Source organism: Camarhynchus parvulus, chromosome 3 (genome assembly GCF_901933205.1).
Source record: "Camarhynchus parvulus chromosome 3, STF_HiC, whole genome shotgun sequence".
NCBI lineage: Eukaryota > Metazoa > Chordata > Aves > Passeriformes > Thraupidae > Camarhynchus > Camarhynchus parvulus.
This window is the reverse complement of record NC_044573.1, coordinates 48,269,884-48,292,831: the sequence shown is the minus strand read 5'-3', so window position 1 is coordinate 48,292,831 and position 22,948 is coordinate 48,269,884. Positions and strand designations below refer to the sequence as shown.

The following is a 22,948-nucleotide window of genomic DNA, read 5'->3' as shown; positions in this document are numbered from 1 at the left end:
GTTCTTTGAGGACAGGAGTAGCTCTGAAGTAGAAGAGAAGTATTTTTCCAAAGTTTAAGAATAGAATTTTATAGTTTATATGCTCGTTGTAAAGTAATTTCCAAGGTATCTTGTAAAATGGTCAAGAAGTGGGAATATCAGTAATACTTAGAAAATTCATTGCCATTTTCCATTTCCTCGGGTGGCTTTGTAATTACAGAAATCTTCCTAATTAATGTATATGTACTTCCAGTATGAACACATGTACACAATTGTGCAATACTAAAGTGTTTTCTTGCTTTGATATAATGTATTTTACATAAAAAATACTGCTCAAACACAAGTAACTGATGGCATTAAAAATATGGTAACACAACTACATATGCTGTTTGTATGCCTAGAACTAGAGCTTGTTTCATTTCTCAGATGAAAATATTTTTTGTTTTTTTCTTTGAAGGTTTTACTGAAATTGTTTTTTTCTTAAACGTGATATTTATCGCTGTAAGCTATTGTTTAAACAAGGCAGTATTCAGAGACTGTTAGACATTTGAAAGAAGTAGAACAGTGCAGGTATAGCTCCTGGTATCAGCTGCAGCCTGGTTTCTTTGACAAGGATGTTTTGTCTGCATTCTTTGGGGCTCCTTGTGTGTTTCTCCCTTACCTCTCCCATATCTGTTTGTAGTATATTGATACACTGAATTTGTAGCTCATGTGACCTTGTTGTCAATATGGACCCAAGGTTAAGATTCTGGTTTGTCCCATGCAGAGTATCTGTTTATATATGTTTCTTTAAAATAATGCTTTGTCATCTGTGTATGTGTATCCAGAAAATTGTGTGTTAATGTTTTCTGGGAACTCTTAGACATGGTAACTCGGAATTGAGAAATAAGGATTCCCCCAAAATCCTTGCTGTATATGAGTTATGGACTTCAAGTGCTCTTAGTTTTGATGACTCTGTCATCATGTCAGCATCCTTTCCCACCCTTACATTTGTTTGGGGACCACTCTTTGACTATTACAAAACTGTTGGAAGTGCCATATTGTGTTGGAGTTGAACATTTGAACTCAGCTTATTTTAATTTGTGTGTAGCTATGTTGCTCTATAAAAGTGAAGCAATCAGTGTGCTTAATGTAGAATGTCAGATAGCAAATAAAGAGGAAATAGAAGTTTGTTTTAGCTGGTTTAGATGAGCCTTTTTGTACTCATTGTTCACCTGAACAATTCGTTTATTACTAGTGGGTTTGAATTACAAATCCACAATAATGATCAAGTGACTTACAAAAATTACAGTCTGAAACTATTTAACAATTGAATACAAACACTTTCATAACACTCTAAAAGTAACTAAACACTCTGTTACAAGCATTTTCTATTTTGTCCAACCACACGGAGAGATGAGCAACAGTGATGCATCAGCCTTTTTGTGGCTGCCTAGGAAGCTCTTGTACACTACATTTTCAAGTCAACACAATCCTTACCACTCAGGAAACAAATTCCTCCATCAGTGCAAACGACTTCTTAGCACTGTGGTAATTATGTTTCTCCTTTCTAGGGAGAGTTATCTTTGACTGCTAATTTAGCAGAAATTAGTTGAACGCATGAAGGGTTTTTGAGCTCCTCTTATGCATAAAATATGTTGGCTGGGATGCCAGCATGATTTTTCCAGAGAGTATGTGGTGTTATAATTTTTTTATCACAGCCTTATGACATTTCAACCACCATCATATTTTCTGTCTGTAGATTTTGCATATTGGTTTATGTTGGAAATGTAAACTGCAGCCTGTGGCCCAAAGTTGCTATAGTAAGTTCTGGGACTGTGCCAAAAATATGCATCTAGGATGGGGAACCTGGTGGCTGTTGTAAAGTGTGTTGTTCAAAGAATAAAAAGGTCTGTCTTGCTTTGTGATTTATTTTTAAACAGAGAGGAACAGCAGTGCACCAATGGCTGGGCAACTGAAATTGATAGAGAGATGGGCATTCTAGTCCATGGAGATTGCTGTCCAGCAGCAGCATTATGTGGGAACATAATATAGAGTACATAAAATCCTTCCTGGTACCTGATGCCAGTTATTGCTGGTGTTACTACAGGAGTGCTGCTGTGTGACTGAAGAGAAGTGAGACCCAAGACAGGTCTTGTAGCAAAAGAAAAGGAAAAAATTAAAGGTCCCTGAGTTAGATCTGTTTAGAGCAGACCGCTCCAGCTTCCAGTAGTTACTGAAATAGGATTTGCTGAAGTTGTGTTGCAATTGAAAGTAGGTACCATAAACAGGGAGGTCACTAATTAGTATCTGAGTCTTTGATCAACTGTCTGGACTAAAAGAATATGAATTACCAGTGGTGTCACTTCTGTGAGAAAATGTTTGTAATAGCATGTGAGTCACAGAGGAAGAAGGGTGGAAAACAAAAGAACACACGCATGCCATTTTGATATATTCTATTATGATTTATAAATCCTATGTTAGCTTTATGGTGGATATCTGTTTGCTATATAAATAACTTGGGGGGAGATGTGCTCTGATATATTGAGAAATGGTTTTGTTGAAATTGTTTCACTGGAAGTATTACTTGCTTCCCTAATCTGATATTTTTGTCCACTTTTGTGTACTATTTTTGTTAAAGTCAATTGAAATTCCAGTATATAAAGACTGCAGAACTATGCTTTAAATTCAAAGATTTTAAAGAAGCAATTGTCAATAGCTGTTTGACAATCTTGGTATTTTCTTGTGTTATTTTTCTTATGATCTGCAGTGCTTATTGAAAGCTTGGTTAACAGAGAAAGAAGAGGCTTTGAGTAAGGTCCAGACGAGCAACTTTAAAGATCAAACAGACCTGAGTGTGAATGTTCGAAAACTAGCCGTGAGTATTGATATCCTGCCCTATCCCATGAAATCTCATAGCCCTGATGAGCAGCAAATTACTAGTTTGACCCTGGTAGGAGCTGTGAATACATGATACAGAAGCCAGGCCAACATTCTCTCCTTGCCAGATTTTTGCACTTGAATTTAAAACATATGTACTGTTTACTCAATGGCTGTTCTTTGTTGGTGTGCCAAACTCTGGACAGCTATCCCAGATTTTTGAGAGGGTTTGGATGTTATTGCAGGCTGCCAGTCAGCTGTGCTTTCCAAGGTATAGGTTTGTGGTGTGGATTTTTCTTTATTTCATTGGAGCAGCCTGTACCTGAGCTAATAATTTGTAACTGTTACTGAAGAGATACTGCTGGTTCCTCTAGGAGATGTTTCAAGGATGTGCTCTTTAAAAAGAGTGTCTGTTAGTGCTTTTTTTTACACAACAGGACTGTTCATCTGGCTCAGGTAGTACATCTTTCACCCTGTCACCACCCTTTCAAACCCCTTTGCCTTTTAGCCATGGAATTAAAGCTTAGGGGAAGTAGAATAGTTGATGTTCTATTTTAATCTTTTCTTTTAACTACAGATTTTAAAAGAAGACTTGGGTATGAAACGACAAACACTAGACCAGCTGAATGAACTAGGTCAGGATGTGGCCCAAATCCTTGGGAATGGCAAAGCATCCAGTAAAATTGATCAGGATCAAGAAGAGCTAACTCAGAGGTGGGACAGTTTGGTTCAGAAGCTAGAGGATTACTCTAACCAGGTATTTACAAGTCTTTATTACTTTTTGGCTTTTTGTATGACTGCATGTATGCAAACTTCACTGTGTCAGCAAAATTGTCCAGGCATCAGGCTAGAGAGGTAGGTGAGTGCTTTTTCATGTGGGGCTGATAAAGCTGCCTGCATTTTTGGTCTCCAAAAGCCCAAGTTGTTAACCTGACAAGTACTATTACTCCTTTCTCACACAGATTAAGCTTCATTTTTCTGATGAGTAAAGCAGGCTTGCCATGTATTATCAGTCAATGCAAATGCCTTTAAACATTGTAAGAGTGCTGGGACTGGATTTAAATCTGATACTAAAAGAAAACAAAGGCAGAACCCAAACCCCAGAATAGATAAATAAATGGGAGTCATACAAGTATTTATGCTCTGTGAGTATGATTTCTCATCTGTTGAAAATAGAGTAGTTGTTTGTTTGACATGTAATGATGATAGCCAAGATGGATTGTTCAATGTTTATTTTAGTGTTTTGAGTGCTTGGTAATGTTTTTATTTAGACAGAACTCCTGCTGGATTCTGTGAGGGTTTTATTTGACAGCTTTATAACTCATATGTGCTTTTTCTGGTGATATTAATATGTTGTTGTGGTAAAAAACCATGGCACCAATTCATGATCCATTTAATATATAGTGAATGAGCTGCGCAGTCTGGGTAGGGGCTCACTGCAGCCATGTGGCTTTAATTTGTTCTTGTGTTTGAGTCAAAGCACTAGAGAATGCCAATTCCTGTCTCTATCCTTTTACTCCCCTTAAATATCAAGCACATACTTGGAACTAACAGGTTGAGTCTCCAGGGACTTACCTTATAACCTGATAAAGGGTATGGGAGGTTTCTATTGACTTGAGTGAGCTTTTAGGTCAAATTCACTGTGTATCAGCTCTTCATGAGATCTAGGCTTTGTTTTATAGAGCAAGAGTACAAAATGTAGAATTGCTAGTAATAAACTCCAAGTACCTTTGTTCTTTCTGTGAAAAAATGATGAAAGAAAATACATATAATGCTCCTTTTGTTGATTTTAGTTCACTTGGACTGGCACGATTCTAGTTGAACTGAGAATTTTGATGCTTTGTTCCCATCTGTAAAATGAGAATAATGATCTTTTTCTCTGGAGTGTAAATATGATAAAAGTGCTTCATGACAGCTCAATGTGGTCATTTGTGGGAGTGAATGAACAGGCTTTTATGACTGAATAAAAGAAAATAAGAAAAAGCAACTCAGCTTGTGTAAAAATGACACATAATCCTTACCCTAAATTATTTTGTATAGGTAACTCAAGCTGTAGGAAGTGTAGGAATGTCACAGGTTTCACAGAAGACTGCTGCAGAAACACCACTGAAGGAACGGGCAGTGGCTAAACAGTCCAGACAGGAATTGCCCCCACCACCACTCCCAAAGAAAAGGCAAATTCCAGGGGACAGTGAAGCAAAGAAAAAGTAAGTACATGTCACTGCAATTTTCCCTTGCTCATTGGATACTACAGAGACTGTCTTGACTGTTGATCCTTCTTTTATGCAAGTGAGCAGTCCTGAAGTTGCAGTTGTGAGGTTGGGCTTGGGGGCTTGACTAGGTTATCTCCAGTCATCCCTTCCAAACCTAACAGTTCTGTGATTCTTTGAATGGGAATGGAATGTTATGTACAGACTTGTTTTCGGAGCAGCAGAAAACCTGTAGCTTCCATTAATTTCAAAGGAAAACAGGGATGTTTTGTTTCTCATAGAAGCAGGTCTCCAGTCCTTTGTACCTCAGCTCCTTTGCTGAAAAGACAGATTTATATTTAATTTATGCAAAACATCTTCTCATCTTTGCTCAAGAGGTGATGTGAAAGTGTCAAGCATTTTGATTGATTTATTATTTATTTATAATTTTCATAAAACATATGGGAAAAATGGGAGAAACTGCACAAAAAAAGATGCCCAGAAACATTTTCCATCTCTCTCATATTTAGTAATAAGAATAATATTACACTGTCTCCTTTGACAAGTATTTCTGGAGCGGCTGGCGCTTATTTGCATATATAGACTCATAGAATCATTTGGGCTGGAAAGGGCCTGAAAGATCATGTCATTCCAACCTCCCTGCTATGGACAGGGACACCTTCCACTAATGCAGGTTGTTTGGAGCCTTATCTAGTCTGGTCTGGTAGGCTTCCAGGGATGGAGCATGCAGAGCTTCTCTGGGCAGCCTGTTTGAGTATCCTACCACCCTCATACTGAAGAATTTCTTTCTAATATGTGATCTAAATATACTCTCTTTCACTTTAAAAGTTACTCTTTGTCCTATCAATACACTTCCCATTGAGTCCCTCTCCATTTTTCTTGTAGTCCCCCCTTTAGGTACTGGAAGGCTGCTATCAAGTTTTCCTGGAACCTTCTCTCCTCTTAAGCCAAACAGGGTTTAATAACTTGTGTTGAATTCTCATTATTAAATAGCATACCTAAACTAAAGGAATTGTTTAAATATAAATTAGGAAATTAAATGCTGTGTGCTCAACATTTTGCTTTTTGTGCTTGGCTGAGGAAATGAGTATTTTCTTGAAGAATCACTGGTTTAAATCTTTGTCAGATCATTCAGAGATGCAATAGAGGCTGCATCAATACTAGGGAGTCACTGTGTGTTTGCACAATGAAGAAGAGTCTTTTAATTATTTTTTTTCTGGAGGAGGAATGGAAGTTTGAAGGGGTAAGGAACCTGCCCCAACCCTCTTGAAGACTCTGGTCAGACCTTTTGAGCTCTGGTGGGGGTGGTGTGTGCATCTGGATGTGCCAGGGCAGTAAAGTAGTCAGCAGCCATCTGTCCTTTCTGTGTCTCCTGAGTTGTAGAAACCATTATAGGTTTTGAAAGTAAAAATTATTTATCTGTTGTCTGTTTTCCTAGAGTTGAAACTGTATTAAAGCCAGGGGTAGTAAATATAGGTCATAAAGTTTCTGATGCTTTTGTGTGTTTCCATTTACTTCTTTTGAAACCAACAAATGACCAGTAAGTGGAATTTTACCAGTTTTCCCATGGGAACTTTGATTGACAATTGCATTTATTGGGGTTATTTATGCTGTTATTCCATGTTAGGATTTGTTAAGTAATGTAATTGTAATTCAGCCTGACTTGTGGTCTGTACAGTGTATCTGTCCATCTCTCAAGTTCTATACAGTACTGATTAATCTGAGTTGATTGGGTCTTTTTTTGGTGGTGTTAGGTTGTAGCTTAGAGGCCATAGGGGTAAGAAAGTTGTTAGTATAGATGTGTGTGCACTGTAGACAAAACCAGTAAGATATAAGTTAATCTTTTGTCAGCTAAGTGTGCAAAAATGTTTGTCAGCTGTCACTGCCACTGTTAGCTTTTCCTTCAGACAAAATAGCGTTGCAGACTTTTGAAACTTAGAACTGCAATTCTTATTTGTTTTATTCCTGAGGTCTAGTTATTACTTTCAAAATACTTGGCATTGAGAGATCTGTTTTGTAACATATTAAAAGATACGATTATAATTTGTGTGATGCTATATGTAAAGTAAATTGCACCATGATTCTCAATTTGTTCCTGAAAGCTGATACTGTGGGTATTATTTTTATTATGGTAGGCTTTTAAAACTCTATCTCTACTTCCCGTGAGTAGTAATATGAGGAGCATGAATTTTGTGTAAAGCCTTGCTGGTTTGTGATTAAATAATGTGCTGAACTTTAAGACTTTTGATTTTTAAGACAGAGTGACTGAAACCAAAAAACAAACCACTGTCTGACCTTTTAAACTAGGTTTGATGCTGAAAGTACTGAGTTCTTGAACTGGATTTCAAAATCAAAATCTGCCATTCAGGCCGCAGACATCAAAGAATATAAGAAGATGAGAGAGACTTCAAGCATGAAAGAAAAATTGAAGGTAAAATGGGGAGATAGAGCATGTTTCAGTGAATACTCTACTTTGTATCTAAGCTGGCTGTCAGCTGGAGGTGTGAGCTGATCCGCATGCTTTGAGGGGATTAAGTCCCTCAGTTAAATAGGTTCAGAACTGAGCATACATAGAAATCTCTGACCAGCTGGACACATTTTTTTGCTGGTGTTGTTGCATAATCCACAGGAAATTTTAAAAACAGAAATTACTGATGTCTCCCTTGGAGGTATGAAAAATGTCTGTCTTCAGGATTATTATCTTTTACACTAAGTATCATATTTTGGTTTAATGTTTCACAGTTGGAAATGGCCTTGATTGATGCCACTTATATAATTTTGGTAGAGATAGGCCAGTGGGGGGCTCAGAGACCCCTTGAATCATGCTGTGACACTCCTCAAATACTGTATTACCCACGGTCCAAAGTGGTTTGTTGTTAAAATGCTTGGACATGTTGTTTGCTCTATTAATTTTGGAGAAAACCTGATTGTTACAGCTTGTGTACAGTATTGCTGACCTGCAAGACAGACTATATAATTTTATAGAATCTTGTGGGAATTATACCATTAGCTCCCACAAGAGCTAATGGTGAAATAACCATTTTATTTTCTATTTCTTGTCAGGAATGTATTCTTGCCTTTTTCTGGTTCTTGAGCATTCTTTGTTAATGAAGACTTACTGGAGCTTTAACAGGATCTGAATCTGCTTTTGAAATAAAAAACAATACTTAAAAATCTCTATAAAGAGGCTCCTCCATAGTGCTCTTGTGTAAAATGGTGCCAGTAGGAATGTTTGAAATGGCAGTACTGTTGGAAATAAAAACCAAAACAACTATCCCAATATTTTATTTATAGATCTTTAAGAATGTTTATAGCTCTTTAAAAAAGAGGTCCTGAGATGAACACCAGGTTCCCATGAACAGTACTGTTTTTAAATGATTGGACAGTGGATAGGACAGAGTTTGTTCTTCCCAGCTGTGCAAATAAGCGCGTGCTTCTGAATGTACTGTAGGAAGCCTAAACCAGAGTAATGACCTTTAACATGAGGTTCAAAAAGATTTTGGTTTGGAGATACTGTGTTGTCATCACAGAGGATATTGAAGTTGTGGTTTTGTGGCCAAGGAGCTCATCTTGTCTCTGTGGATGTATTCTACCAATTGACTCACAAAGGAATATTCACCAATATGTATAACTTGTGGGAGGAGCTCTTTCCTTTAAAAATCTTGGTAGTCATGGAGAATGTCCCTCTCCAAATCTTTGTGAGAGTAAAGCACTAGAGCTTATGAGAATGGATTACTGTGTGCTATAGTTCTTGCTGTTTGGGCTTCTAGGGAACAGGTCTGTTGGTCCCTTCGACTGGAAATCACAGTAGAAACTGTAGAAATGAAGGGGCTGTTAAGAAGAAGGTCTTTTCTCTGCTGGTTCACATTAGAGAATTACAGCTGAGTTTTTGATCACAAGTGACTTGTTTTAACTGTTGTCCCAATATCTTTTTTCATACTGTGGGATCATCAAGCCATTAAACAGTATTTTATTCCTGGTGCTGTAGTACTAATCTCTTGCATGCCTGCTACTTGTGAGAGGTGACTCCTTTTGCATTTGTTTTCTGCACAAGCAGAACTAACATGCAGCTCAGAAGGTGGTGTACCCAAGACAATGATGTGTTTTGGGTAGTAGTGGGAAAATAGATATTACTGGGTGAAAGAGGGAAGTTAAGGAAAATAACCCTTGCTGCCACTATATTCTTTTGGGATTCACTTTGAAGGTGATTGAAAAGGAAAGAGCTGAAAAAAGCCAGATGTTAGATGAGCTGAAACGAAGTGGACACATTCTTTTGGATCAAATGGGAAAGGGTAAGCAACTTGGCGGTTTTTCTCCTTTGTGATTTAATCAGTTGAGTTACTGGGGAATAATACTGGAATACTTATCTCCTTCCTTCTCCCTCCATTTTCTTTCCTTCATTGGTCATTTTACTGTTACTAGTTAGTTATGTGATTTTTTAGTTAAAGCTTTTAGAAAGCAATATTATTTTTCATTTATGTGCATGTGTTCATTTGCAGTCTTTTAAGGGGTATTTAAAGAAATTATTTCTCTTTCAGTAACAATGCTAGTTACATACTTTCAAGGAAGTGATTTGATTTTATGTAAAAGTTTTAAAATAACTGCTATAGAGAGGTGAAACTTTTTAAGCCAAATTTAAACTTGATACATATGTGTCTCTTTTTTTCCTATTTTTATCTATTTTTGTAAAAACTGTCTGTTTTTAATGATGCAGTCAGAATCTATGGCTCAAAGGCAAGAGAGAAGTCTGTATGATTGGGAAAATGGTTGATTATCAATTAAAACCCTTATCCATGGGATCTTATAATTGACATCCATGAAAGTTGAATCTTTAAGCCTTGCCAAAATCTTGTTTCATATTGAAAAAAATCCAAGAGTGGAATGAGATCTCTATCACAGATGTTCATATCATCTAGAGACAATCTTTTAGATCTGCTGTGCACTTGACTTCTGGTGAAGTTGTCATCACTGGTAGCATTCAGACAGGAGAGAGGATGGTATCAACTGTCCTGCATGATGACCAGCATCCCTTTTGGAAAATTATGAATTCCATTGGATTTCTCAGCAATCACTTTTTTTTTGCATTGGACTGCAAAAATTTTTTTTGCAGTCCAATGCTTTGCTTGTGTGCCCCAATTTACTAAGCATGTCCAGTCCTCCCCTCCTTGCCTACTGTAGCTGAAGCTTTTTACAGTGGGTGCCTGGAAAAAGGGGGGTGTCGGTCTCCCTGCAAGCCCCCAGCCCTCAGATCGAGCTTATCTCTGAGCAAGGCAGTCCTTATCTGGATAACTCAGTCCCTCTGGGAGACAGAGTGCCCGAATACCCACGCCACTCGAAGCCATGGCTACCTTTGGCAAGCTAAGTGATTTTCAGCTCTTTAGTGATGATCAGTTCTCTCAGGATTTCAGCTCGTGCTTGCTAAAAGCACTGTAGGGCTAGGGGTAGAAGCAGACAGCGAGAGAGGAAAAGGAGGGTCCTGGCGTTCCACAACGATGGTTTATTGAGGGGTCTGTGAAGCGTTCCAACGACTGCTCTTCTTCTACCAAATGGGCTAAACCAGCCCCTTTTTATAGGGTATAGGGGGATTCAAACTTGTCAATAGTAAGGGTTAGGGGAAAAGGGGCCTATGGGGTTACAGAGATAAGCTATGGGTTGAGAGGCAGAAGTCAGGAGCTTATTTTGCTGTCTCATCATGACTCAGCAGTTCCTACTGTTAAGTCTCAGTGCTCCACGGAGCCCTGACCAGCTCCACGGAGTCTGCTACAGGTGCCATTGCCCTGAAGTTAATGGCTGAAAGCCACTGATTTGACCTGGAGTTTGGTTTATAAAAATTTTTAGATGTTGCTTGTTTTCAAACCTGAACAGAAATTAATGCTCCCTTCCTCTTTCTTCTACAAACCCTTTGAGCTGTGACATGATAGGTCATGGTATGAAACCAGCATGTGTTAACCATAACAAGAAATGCATAGTTGAAAAGCTGCTTTGTATCAGCAAAGAGTAAGGTCAACAATTTGCTTTCTAATTGTTTGTCATCTTAAAGGTTGAGGTCTCTAGAAAATAACCAATCTATAGCCCCTGGTTTTGTTAGAGTCTGATAGTATGTTCTGTCCAGCTCAGGCTCGCAGCCTTTTTCCAGACCTAGGCCCAGCTAGTCCTGTGTGGAATAACACACAGCACTGGCACATTTGTGCCTACATCCATTTCTATCCTGAGGCAGGTACAGACTGTGGCAGAAGGGCAGTGACTGGTCTTTGTCTGCATGCTTCTCCCCTGTGGCTGTGGCTGCGGTGGTGTTGGTGTGCCAAGCCTATGACCAACGTGTGAGCACAGGGTCATCAAGTGCTCTTGTGAAAGCTGGCTGGCTGCCCTGATCAGAGCTTTGGGCTCTACTTGTAGTAGAGTGGTTCAACAAAAAAATCCCTCTCTATGTCTTTCCTCAAAATTAGAGTATTTCACTCTACATTTTACTAGCAATATAAAGCTGAAATGCTGCTAGTAATAAGTATAGATTTATAGATATTTGATTTGGGATCAAAGTGTTTTGTATATTAAAGTGGGAGTGCACTTATATTTGAAGAAAGAAAAGGTTAAATGCCTGTTAATGAAAATGTGTTGCAGTTAATATAACAGTAATTTGTATAATCTTTGTAGAAGGACTTCCTACAGTGGATATAAAATCTGTGATGGAGAAAATTTTTTCGGGGTGGAAAGATGTGGTTCAAAATCTAGAAGAAGTGACTAGAAAGATAAAGTACCAGGAAGATATAAATGCTTATTTAAAGGAAATGAATGAGCTTGAGAAGACTTTAACTGAGAAGGATGACTGGCTTAAAAAAGCCTCTTCTTCAGCATCCCAGTCCTCAGCAGTCCTGAAAGACTTATGTCAGGTAAGTCTGGCCAAACTTGCTGATTTTGAATGGAAGCTGTCAGAAGCACAGGATGCCCCAGTAGAGCTTGGCCTAGTTTCTAAGGCTATGCAGGGCACCTGACTTGACTGGAGGATTTTAGAATCTGTCACAGAAGTACTTTAGTGTTGTCACCCTAGTAATGTGAATGAGCTGTGCTGTGGTAGTGTACTAAAATCTTTATGTTTACAGGGTAAGTGTGAATTTTGGTCTTGGTTTTTCTTTTACAGCAGGAGTTAACTCATCTTGTAAGCCTGAGTCCACAGCTGGAACATCTGAAAGCCACCTGCAAGACACTCACCTCTCAGCCCATGCCTCCAAATTTCATTCAGGAGAACTTGAGTGGTTTTCTTGATCACTTCAAATTGACTTGTCAGAAACTAGAGGAACGTCACCAACAGCTGAAAAAAGGTAAATTAAAATAAATATGTATATTAGCATAAAGCCTTCTGCTTACTTGTGTTTTGATTTTTTTTTTGTTTGTTTGTTTTGAGCTGACTGAAAACTCATTGAATTCTGGTAGAGTTTTTCTAGTGTTTGTGCTAGGCTTTGTGCCAAACTGACAAAATTATTTTATTCACCTGGAAGGATGTGGCCTCCTCTGTGCACAATTCAAGAATCTATCATTCCATGGTGTTTAAAACGATTATGCAAAGATGCAATGTTCCTGAAACCTCATTTAACTACTTAGCAAGACATATTTAAGGTGGATACTATAGCTCAGAAATCTGTCTCTCTCTGGTTCTTACAGAAATAAATGTTCTGTAATGAAATTCTAGAAATGAAAAGTAGAATATTATGAGAACCTTGTAAAATGAAAGTGTGCATGTGAAATTTATTCTTTTTCATAGCTTTGAGCGCATTAGTCATACATAATTCCTTTTGGAAATTTCATCTTTGAAGTGATTTTGAATTTGGCTTGCTTTTCAGGCAGTTTCTACTTGGGTTGTTGTTGCATTTTAAATTTCATTATGAGCATTCAAACCAGTCATGCTGGTTTTTAAAGAATTTTAAATGTAGTGCATGAAATATGTAGTTCTGGTAATACTTTACAGCTGAATAGCAACAGCACAGACTTGTAAGAGATTTTTTCCTTAGTTTTTGTTTTGGAGTAATTTGAGAAGTGTTCTATTAACAGCTTCAAATGGAAGAGCATTAACACTATTCTGTATGTAGTAAAAATAGGCTCAATTACTAAATTGTTGGGCCGTCTATACAATGTGTTGCACCAGGCCTGCATGCTTCAATTATATCCATGCAAAAAACTGTATGAATGAAGTATCTGTCAGCCATGTTCAAATTGCAAGGGGATGTTTTCATTCTTACTGTGACTAGTTATTATTTTATGGCTGTTTTGAGTTCATGTACCGGTGAGTAATTTTATTGGTATTTTGTATTTTGGTAACTATATATCATGTGACAAAAATACTTTTTTTTTGTGTCATGCATCACTTGAGGTATTATTGATCTACTTGAACCAGTTAGTGCTTGGTAGAAACACTGTATATATTCTAACACATTAATTTTGTGTTTGTGTGTCTTTTGAATGAGACAACCTGCTGAGAAGGTATATTGCTGACGAACAGAGGGAAATGTCACTTCAGGGTTTTAGCTGTTTATTTACAGCATAGTTGAGCTGCTGCAAGGTAAAAACTTCCAGAGCTATGTTACTGGTGGAAACAACTGGTGGTGTGACTTAGGCATTTGTGAACTTGGCAGGCTTTGACTGACAGAAGGCCAGCTCCTCTTATGGTTCTTCTTTGAGCCTCTGGAAATTCCCCCATGGAGAGCTACTCAGTCCCAACTCTATGGGCATTTTTTAGATGGGAATTGACTCAGTATTTTTGTCACTGGGAAACTACTTTAACTATTTTCTTCTCCTTCAGGATTTTCTGTCATTTAGTGACAGTGCACCTATATGCTTCTTATTAATTTTTACCCCCCTTTTTAAATTGAGCTGGCCTTTTGAGAAAAGAGAGCTGGATAACTCTGATTCTCTCAAAAATGTTGACTCATTTTTATAAAAGGTCAGACAGTTCTGACAGTAAGCTATTGAAAAGCTACCTGGTGAGTCAGAACAAGACTTAGATTATTTTCACATGGGGCAGTAACAAAATTGCTTAGGAATCCAGGGCCAGAGAATGTGCATACCACAGTACAGGACTTACAGGCCAAATCGTGTTTGCTGCAGTTATTCCAATTGGCTGTTTTCATTCTGAAATGCCAGTGAGGTGCTGCCTCCTGCCTGGGATTCCACACAGGGCTGGATTGAACAAATTTTGAGATGTGGTTGAAGATGGCAAGCAGATACTCTATCCAAACTTTAATTCCCTTTTAACTCTTCCTACATGATGTCTCTGTTCTGGCAACAGGCTGAAAGCTGCTATTTTTATATATTTGTGTGGGTAAATATATTAGAAAAACATAAAAAGGCAAGCAAAACACAAGCCCACAATAATATGTTTTTTATATATACACACATTTATAAATACTAGCTTATATAATTTCTGTATATAGTGTGTATATTTAATTTAATATGTAATATATGTCTATTATATTTGCTATACTATGTTTTTTATATATAGTAGATATCAGTGTGTGTGTATTTGTAGATAAATAGTAGATATGTCTAAATCTTAAAAATGCAAAATACTAAATTTGGGTGGTTTATATATTTTAAATACTATAGATTATTCTTGGTATGATGACATATAATTTAAATACTACCAATTCTACCACCCCACCCACCCAAACAGATTTAGGTGCTTAAGTGTATAAAAATAATTTCTGAAAATGGGATTGAGTTTGTAAAAAATTTTGAAGGTCGTAATTGCATATTTATTATTATATTCTATATAACATAATATATTCTTGTGTGGTATATATGTAATATTTTTAGAGGAAAAACAGTCCTATCTGTTGAAAAGCTTTTTAGCTCTTGGAAAGTTGATTATGTTCACATCTCCTATGATTTGGGTTCAAGTGCACTTCCTTACTTTGTATTTTGTTCTCTTCCTCCTTGACATGGTCCCAGAGACAGAAAGGCAGCCGAGCCGGGAGTACATGGAGTCCCTGCAGCAGATGAAGGACGTGCTGAGCGAGCTGGAGGGCAAGCAGCACTGCATTGCCAGTGGCCTCAGCGAGCCCAGCAAGGTGGAGAGCGCCCTGCAGCAGGCCAAGGTAACTCTCCACTTTGCGCTGACTAAGGATGTTACCCCACTGCTGTCACCCTCTGTTCTCCTGCCTTGCCTTCAGTGGGGTACCTGACACTGCTCAGAGTCAGGGATGTGGGTGTGGAACCCACTTTTGGAGGTGGCTTGCTGAGTTATCAGGCTGCTGAGGGACATGTCCAGGCGAGGGCTGGGTATCTCTGAGCCTGCAAGACTTCACAGCTTCTCGTGCTGCCTGTGACAGGAGATGGGGCTGAGAGCTGGGACTGCTCAGCCAGGGGAAAAGGACCTCAGAGGGCACTCTCTGGTGTGCATGATCCCCTGTGCCCAGCAGTTGCAAAAGAAATGTTAGGGCTCCAAGAGCATCCTCCTTCTAGAGGCTGGGTTGGATCGGGTTGGTGACCTGATCCAAGGTCTGCTCCTCTGTTGCTGAGTGCAGTTGTAAGGAAAACGAGGAGCTGGGAGCTGCGCATGCCTGAGCCACAGCACAGTCATGCCTGTGCCTGACCTGATTCTGTCCTTGGGAGGCCATGTCCCTCCCTGGGACAGGGTGACCTCCTCTGACTGTGCCTTTTCCCTTCTGAAGGGACTGTGGTGTGCAGGCTTTCCACCTTCCCCTCCAAACACTGGGTAAATATATTCACCCAGGTATGAGGGATCTGCCTGCTTAAACTGTCTGAGGGTCAGCTGGTCAACAAACCCATCCTGCTCAGGTGCTTGGAGAGAGTAACTACTTTTCTGACCTCCATACTGCCTATCAAATGAAAGCCGTGCTTATAAAGTAGACAAAAATTTATGGATGACAGCTGCTTTGCAAATACCACGTACTGAGACAGGGATGTAGCTCTCTCCAGGGAGAGATTTCTGCATCTCCAGTATTTTCGCCCCCTTTTTTTTTGTTTGTTTGAAAAAAAACTTTTCCCTGCCTGCTCTACCACCTTCCACATTCAAAAGCATGTGTTTTCCACTTTGTGGTGGCCTAATAAGGCTGCAGGTGACTCTGGAGGAGCTCTGGAGCTCTGGTTGCTGGGTGCAGACAGCTTGTTATATCCTTCTCTATTTATCAGAGCGATGATTTTTGGAAGTCCAATAAATAGAGTTGTTAGTGCTTTGTGGTTTTTTTTAACTAGGAGATTAAAACAAGCTTTGATTCTTTGGTTTTCTCTTCTGTATTGTTTAAACATGGAGGAGATTTTCTGATCCATATGCTACATGAATTGCAAAGGCATTTAGCCTTTGGAGGCTTGTCTTTTCCTGCCTCTGCCCCATTTTCTTCAGAGACTAATTACCCTGAAAGGACATACTATGCTAGTGTAGGTGCTTTAGCATTTGAGTGTGACAGGAGAGGAGAATGAACTGTATATGAGGAGCTGCTTGTGGACCATGGGTTTGTTCAGCTCCCTCTGCACTGTTACAGGTACTGATACGTGCTTCATCTGTGGTCTCCCGCACAGAAAGCTCTTGTTTTCTAAAACATACATTCCTCTTCCCAGTCTCATTGCTACCTCTCTACCCATCTTAGAGGAATTGTTACATTTTCCAGAAAAAGAAACCATGATAAATGTAAAGTAGATTTGAGAACATGAATATTTTAAAAAGTCTTCCTCAGTAAAAATACAGCAAAATATGCATGCACATATCCTGCTTGTACCCATATTAAATGGGTATACTAGAAAATTAAATCCATTAAATTAATAATCATTTCATGTGTTCATTGTGAATTTCTCTAAAGCAAATTTGAAGCACAGTATCAAAACGATGAGTTCAATGCAGTGGCAGCATTTTTCATGTTTTGGCTTATACCTTCAGCTGTTATTTTTCATATTAGTAAATTATCTCTTTCAAATCAAGTGCCTCTTTATATCAGCAATGTCATAGTGAATGTACTCAGAATGTATCTTCCCTGTATCCCATCTGGGAAAGTAGTTTTCAAAACTTGAGTATCCAGAGCTTTTTTTTGCAACTAAGACGTTATATTTCACTTTACAAAACTTGGAAGAATGCACTTAGCCAGTTTGCATGTGCTTTTAAAAAGCAAACTTGTAGGGGTATGACCATACTGAGGTCCTGGTCTGTCTGCATTGCAGTTTGCTCTGAGAGTGCAGGGGCAGAGCTGTTGCTTTGTTGACTTGAGTGCCAGTATGGCACGGCACATGAGAGGCGTAGATGCCTGCGCATGTTGAGCTGTGTGGCCAAACTTTGCTACCACTGCTGCTGCCTCAGTACAGCAGCTGAAGGCTTTGCTGTTTAAAAGGTTGTTTGGACATGTCTGCTGCAATGACTGCTGTAACTGGAGTATCACTCTTCATTGAGTCTGCCCAAGTATCAATGAAACTTTTGATGTACTTGGATTTGTATGTAAGTGTGTACCTATTGTATGGCTAATACTGGAAGGAGGCTTTTTTCCTTTTGTTATAGACAGTTTGTGAGACACTGGAAGCCCAGAAGCCCCGGGTAGATAAACTTGCTGAAGAAACAAAGGCTTTGGAGAAGCATGCATCTTCGGATATAAAAAACACCTACATGCAAGAGTTGAAGGATGTGCAGGGACGCTGGGACAAGTTAAAGGTCAAGATTTCCAAAGATGTTAAACTACTGGAGGAAATTATGCCCAAGTTGAGAATGTTTGAGGTAAAATGGAAGGATTTTTTTTTTTTGGCTTGCATAACTCAGTTGCTTTATAGACCTTTCTTTCTCTGTGTTCCTGCAGGAGTCCAGATGAAACTGATTGAGAAGTGGAATTTTGATGATCCACTAGTCTGGCAGAGGCTGAAAGCATATATAGTATATTTGTAGCAGCATAGAAGTGGAATTCTAATGTGCCCAGGATATTATTTTGTCTTCTAACAGAAATACTTTTCACTTAAAATTAGTGTCCCTCTCTTTTTATAAGCAAAGGTTTTGCTAAGGTCAAGGGCATGCCAGCTGTGCTGTTAATCCCAGTAGGGGCTGATGATCTTCAATGTGATTGGTGTCAGATGCCCACTAGTCTTCAAGTGTAATTCTATGCCTGCTACAGAAAACTTGCTCCTTCAAGTAAGGTTTTGGTGAACAGTCATGAAGAATTAGTACAAGGAAATTGGAAAAGTGAGTAAGGAAAATGCTTGGGTGTAATGACTTTTCCAGTTCCAACCATGGCCTCTGAAGTGACAGGAAGGACAGTTAAAAAATTAAGGTTACGTAGCCCTCCTACCTATTTTATAAATATATACACAAGCCTATGAAATTCTGCAAGACAGAAAATCCCGCTGTTCTGAGAACAGAATTATGTCCTGAGCAAGATGCTACAAACTTTCCTGTTACCTTAAAAGGAAGTACAAAAGCCAAAAAAGAAATTATAGCAGAAGAAACAATGGAAGCAATTATTATATAGTTGCTTTATTATTATTAAACCATTATTATAATTATTAAGTAACTGAAAATGAAAGAAATACATACTGGTGCTATCTGTTAAAATATGGGCCTTACATTTTGTTGTCTTATGAACTGTATTTTTGAGTACACAATTCCTGTGTTTTCTAAATGTTTTGTAAAGCTGTCAGTGGAAGAACAATTGTGTCATATTCCCTGATTTTTCCTTTGGTACTTATCTGTAGGGAGATTTTTGTAGTCTAATACTGTACAAATAAATGATAGTCTGGAACAAGTTGAATAAAAATGCTATGGACAGCACTGGGCACACCAGGATATAACTTGTACTGCAGGAAAGATTGGTATGGCACCCTCAGTGTATGGTCCTGGTGCAGACACCGAACCAGAGACACAAGATTAGTTTGGAGAATGGCTGGGCAGGATCTCCTTGGCTAAAATGGAGTTAAAGCACCTGGCTATTAAAGGGGAAAAAAGTTTACGTGGGGGAGAAAAAAAAAGTTTATGTCAGTGCTTGGAGGACATGTGGTTTATGTTCAACTCCATGCAAGTATTAGTTTATTCTTAATGGTTTTTTTCCCCTAAATCACCTTTAAAAAGGATATTTCCCAAAACAACACTCCTCACATTTAGGTTTTTAAAAAGAAACAATGTAAATATTTTCATTTTAACAGTGAACAGACAGGTGAACCATGACTAAGATGCCCTTGTTATTCTGATGAGCATGTCAGTGGCAGATTTGCCTGTGAGTCCTGCTGCTTAGGTGGTTCTTCTGTTATTTGTGGTGTGATAGAGGCTCCCCCAAGCTGACAATGCATGCATTAGTGACATGAACTGGGAGTAATGTTTTACTGGTAGACTGTAATATTCATGCCATGGGAGGGGTAGACCAGGCTCATTTTATCAGTTTTGCATCTTGTTTTTCCTGGAAGAAATTTTCTTTGTCTTGTATTCTGTTATCATACCTCTAGTAATGTATGGCTTGCTGTGTTGTCTTTGATTATGCATCACTTTCAGATCTTTTAAATCTGCTGCATGGCTGTACATCATGTGGTTTTTCTAGGAGTGAACAAGTTAAGATTCAGCACATTTGATCTTTGTTCCTTCCTGGAATAAATGTCAAAAACTGATCCTGAAGAAGTGAAGCTCTATAAGGAAGACCTTATAGCAGCATTCCAGTACCTAACGTGAACCTTCGAGAGATGAAGGAGAATTTTTTACATGGGCTTGTGGGGACAGGACAAGGGATAATGGGCTCTTAACTGAAAGAGGGTAGGTTTAGATTAGATTTTGGGAAGAAATTCTTTACTGTGAGGGCAGTGAGACACTGGAACTTGTTGTCCAGAGAAGCTGTGGATGCTTCATTCATAGAAGTGTTCAAGGCCTATTTGGATGGTGTCTAGTGGAAGATGACCCTACCAATGGCTGGTGGGTTGGAACTGAATGACCTTAAGGTCTATTCCAACACAGACCATTCTGTGACGAGGATGTTCATGTCTAAAAATTGTGAACTCTTGTACATCAACAGCCTACACTGGTTATTTGACCACTGATAATTATTACCTGTGCAATGTAGGAACATTTACTTAATTAAACTTTGTCGGCTTGGTTTGTGATTCAGCAAGTTATTTAAATGTGTGTCTAACTTTGAGTTATCCCACAATTATCTTCAGTTATTGATGTAAATAAATATGTAAATATGTAAAAAATGCTAAATTAGTTGTGTGATATAGTGCCTTGTCAAAAGGCAGCCTTTATAAATACATATTTTTTTACATTAAGCTATGGCTCACTGTTAAGCATCATAGGGTCTGTTTTTAAAAATTATTTTCAGGCTAATCATCTGCAGGAAATTCCATCAAAATGGAAAAGGAATGAAGAAAATGTCATGACTTTGACCTCTAATGGTAGCATTGATCTAAAAATAAGCATGGACTTAGTCTAATGGGTTTTCATTAATGCAGACTTTTTTTGAGAAACAGTGTGTAATATATTGAAAACACTATTAGTGTAAGGTTTTGAAGAAAATGAAGTGTATGCTTTCCTCCTCTGTGACATGCAGAGTAGAAGGTGAAGCTGATGAGCTGTTCTGTGATGATGATTGTGTCAGGATAGATGACATCTATTAAAAAAGCCAACCAAATAGTCCAAAAATGTTGAGTAAAAGAAGTCCAGCTATATTAATAAAAAATGTCAGCCACATAAGTTGGTTGAACCAGAGGAAATAAGATCCCTCTTTGTGTTGGTTTTGTTTGTAAGGATGATTTGGAGCATCCATGACTGCATGGGAAGGAGATGGCAATGCCTCTGTCTCCTTCCCTCCCTCCTTCCCTTCCTACCTCATTGCAGGGTATAAGGCAACTGCCAGTTGTTAGATCACATAAGTCTGAAATTGGGAGTGTGTTTATTTTTTTTCCCCAAGAGTTGCTCTAGTGAGTACAGTATTGTACTTTTGGCCTCAAACAGCTAGGCTGTTTGTTTTTTTAATTGTAGTGGTTAGTCTGATCCTCTGTATTTCTTTCTTTTTATGTGTGTCTTGCTTATGCAAATGACTTTCCCAGCATGGTTTCTACCTGAAAAGTACGTTTAGCATTATCCACTCCTCTTTTCCACATATGTATTTTTATAGGCCCTCTGTTTTCCTTTGGAGTGCAGTTTTCAAACAAGTGTGGAAACAGTCATGCTTTTTTTTTATCGTAGCTTTTAGGCATATTTCCAGCCTTCTGCCAGGTCCTTCATGTGAAGAGTAACCACATGATTATTGAAACCATACTCTCCTCCTTACCTGATCCTGTGCTTTGGTGTGATATAGCCTGGAACAGTTCAATGTCACTTAAATCATGCTCTGGTGGATGGAAGAATATCACCATTGTGAATTTAATATTCATATAAATTTGAGAAGAGAGAAATTTGGGATGTCCCCTTCCCCCCAAAAAGCCCGTTGGTCTGATTCAAAACTAAGATTATGCCAGCAGATTGTAGATCACCCTTTGCAAGCTGCTAGAAGTCAAAGTGCAACAGCCATACATACTTCATCACAGCAATGTAACAACTGTTCCTTACTGTTTTTGATTTAGACTGACTCTAAAGTTGTTCAGAAGTGGATGGATGGTGTGAAAGACTTCTTAATGACAGAAAAGGCTGTTCAAGGGGATACTGAAGGACTTCAAAGGCAACTTGACCAGTGCACAGTGAGTTTTGCTCTTATAAGGAGTCTTTTGAAATAACAAGTAGCATCTCTTCTTTATTATTTTGCTTGTATTATTAAGTACTGTTCACAGCACATTAAGCCCAACAGAAAAATTGTTTTATCTTTCTTCAGGACATGTTTGAGTTGGTTTCTTTTTTTTTGCAGCTATAATATTTTGTTCTTTTTTAAGGTCTTCACTGTAGTTATAAATACGTATCTACAAGCTGGCATTATTTCATCTATAAAAGGCTTATATATTTTTCTCAATTTTTTTTTTGATTATGGAATTGAATCTGTGGGTGAAAAGTTCCTTCTGCATTAAATTTCTAAGGGTAGTAAAAGTAAGAAGCAAATGACTGATGAAAGTCCTAGAGTTTAGAATTTTGCAAGGAAGATTCCTGGCTAGTCAGTGTCACATAATGATCAGTTATGTAGAATTTTGTCTTATAGTAAGTAATTACAGTGTACCTTCAAATGTTTGTTTCCAGAAGAAGAATATAAATTGAGGTACACCAGAAATAGCAGAATGTTTAGTGCATATAATCTTCAAACTTGTGTTGTTTTGATGTTGACATTTGGCGCATATGAAAATGTTTATGCTGTGTAAAGCAAGCTGTACTTTGTTCTATAGTTGCATAGTTCTGATATTTTGAATCACTGAAGGATTATTTTAAGCAGTCTGGTATTGATCTGATCACAGCATTGATCTGCTCCAAAACCTTTTTCGAGAATATTTAAAAGTTGCAAAATTATTGACACTGTTATAAATTAATGTATTATCTTGCTGAAGAACAACATTCCTTTTCTCTGATATGTGTTCAGATGTTTATCAATGAAATGGAGACAATTGAGCCATCACTGAAAGAGATGAAAGAAGTAGAGGCTGCTTTAAGAGCTCAACCTATTGCGAGCATAAGTACTTGGACAAAGTCTAGGCTAGTAGACTGCCAGACTCAGTGGGAGAAGCTGAGCAAACAGGTGAGTTCTCCACATGTTCCTGGTGCTTGCTTGTTGCTGCAGCTGTCTGGTTGTGTGGCATTGTGAGGAGGTGAAGCAATGAAACAATGGGATGGGAATGTTTTACTTGTTTCACTGTCAAAGTGGCTGAAGTCCATCTTGAATACACACATTTCTTGGTACCTGACTGGAAGGAGCAAAATAAACTCTATAGTTGTTTGTAATTAAAAATTAATTTGTTCACTTGGCTTTATGCTGCCCTTTCTGGAGAGTGTGGGAGGAAGATCTGACCTTTTTTTCTTGTTTCTG

At 38.4% G+C, this 22,948-nt stretch overlaps 1 protein-coding gene across 5 annotated transcripts in view; it reads left to right on the top strand.

The window, feature by feature from the left end:
• UTRN (utrophin) overlaps positions 1 to 22,948 on the top strand; it is a 342,692-nt gene that overhangs the window by 86,578 nt on the left and 233,166 nt on the right. For 4 of the 5 annotated variants that reach the window (XM_030944526.1, XM_030944527.1, XM_030944524.1 and 1 more), the window contains 11 exons: positions 2,729 to 2,836; positions 3,416 to 3,595; positions 4,879 to 5,045; positions 7,356 to 7,479; positions 9,253 to 9,340; positions 11,700 to 11,935; positions 12,184 to 12,364; positions 14,988 to 15,133; positions 17,542 to 17,754; positions 21,570 to 21,683; positions 22,505 to 22,660. In XM_030944526.1, the coding sequence (XP_030800386.1) occupies positions 2,729 to 2,836; positions 3,416 to 3,595; positions 4,879 to 5,045; positions 7,356 to 7,479; positions 9,253 to 9,340; positions 11,700 to 11,935; positions 12,184 to 12,364; positions 14,988 to 15,133; positions 17,542 to 17,754; positions 21,570 to 21,683; positions 22,505 to 22,660 (1,713 nt within the window). The remainder of the gene's footprint in view (positions 1 to 2,728; positions 2,837 to 3,415; positions 3,596 to 4,878; positions 5,046 to 7,355; positions 7,480 to 9,252; positions 9,341 to 11,699; positions 11,936 to 12,183; positions 12,365 to 14,987; positions 15,134 to 17,541; positions 17,755 to 21,569; positions 21,684 to 22,504; positions 22,661 to 22,948) is intronic. The other variant, XM_030944525.1, reaches the window with a different exon arrangement.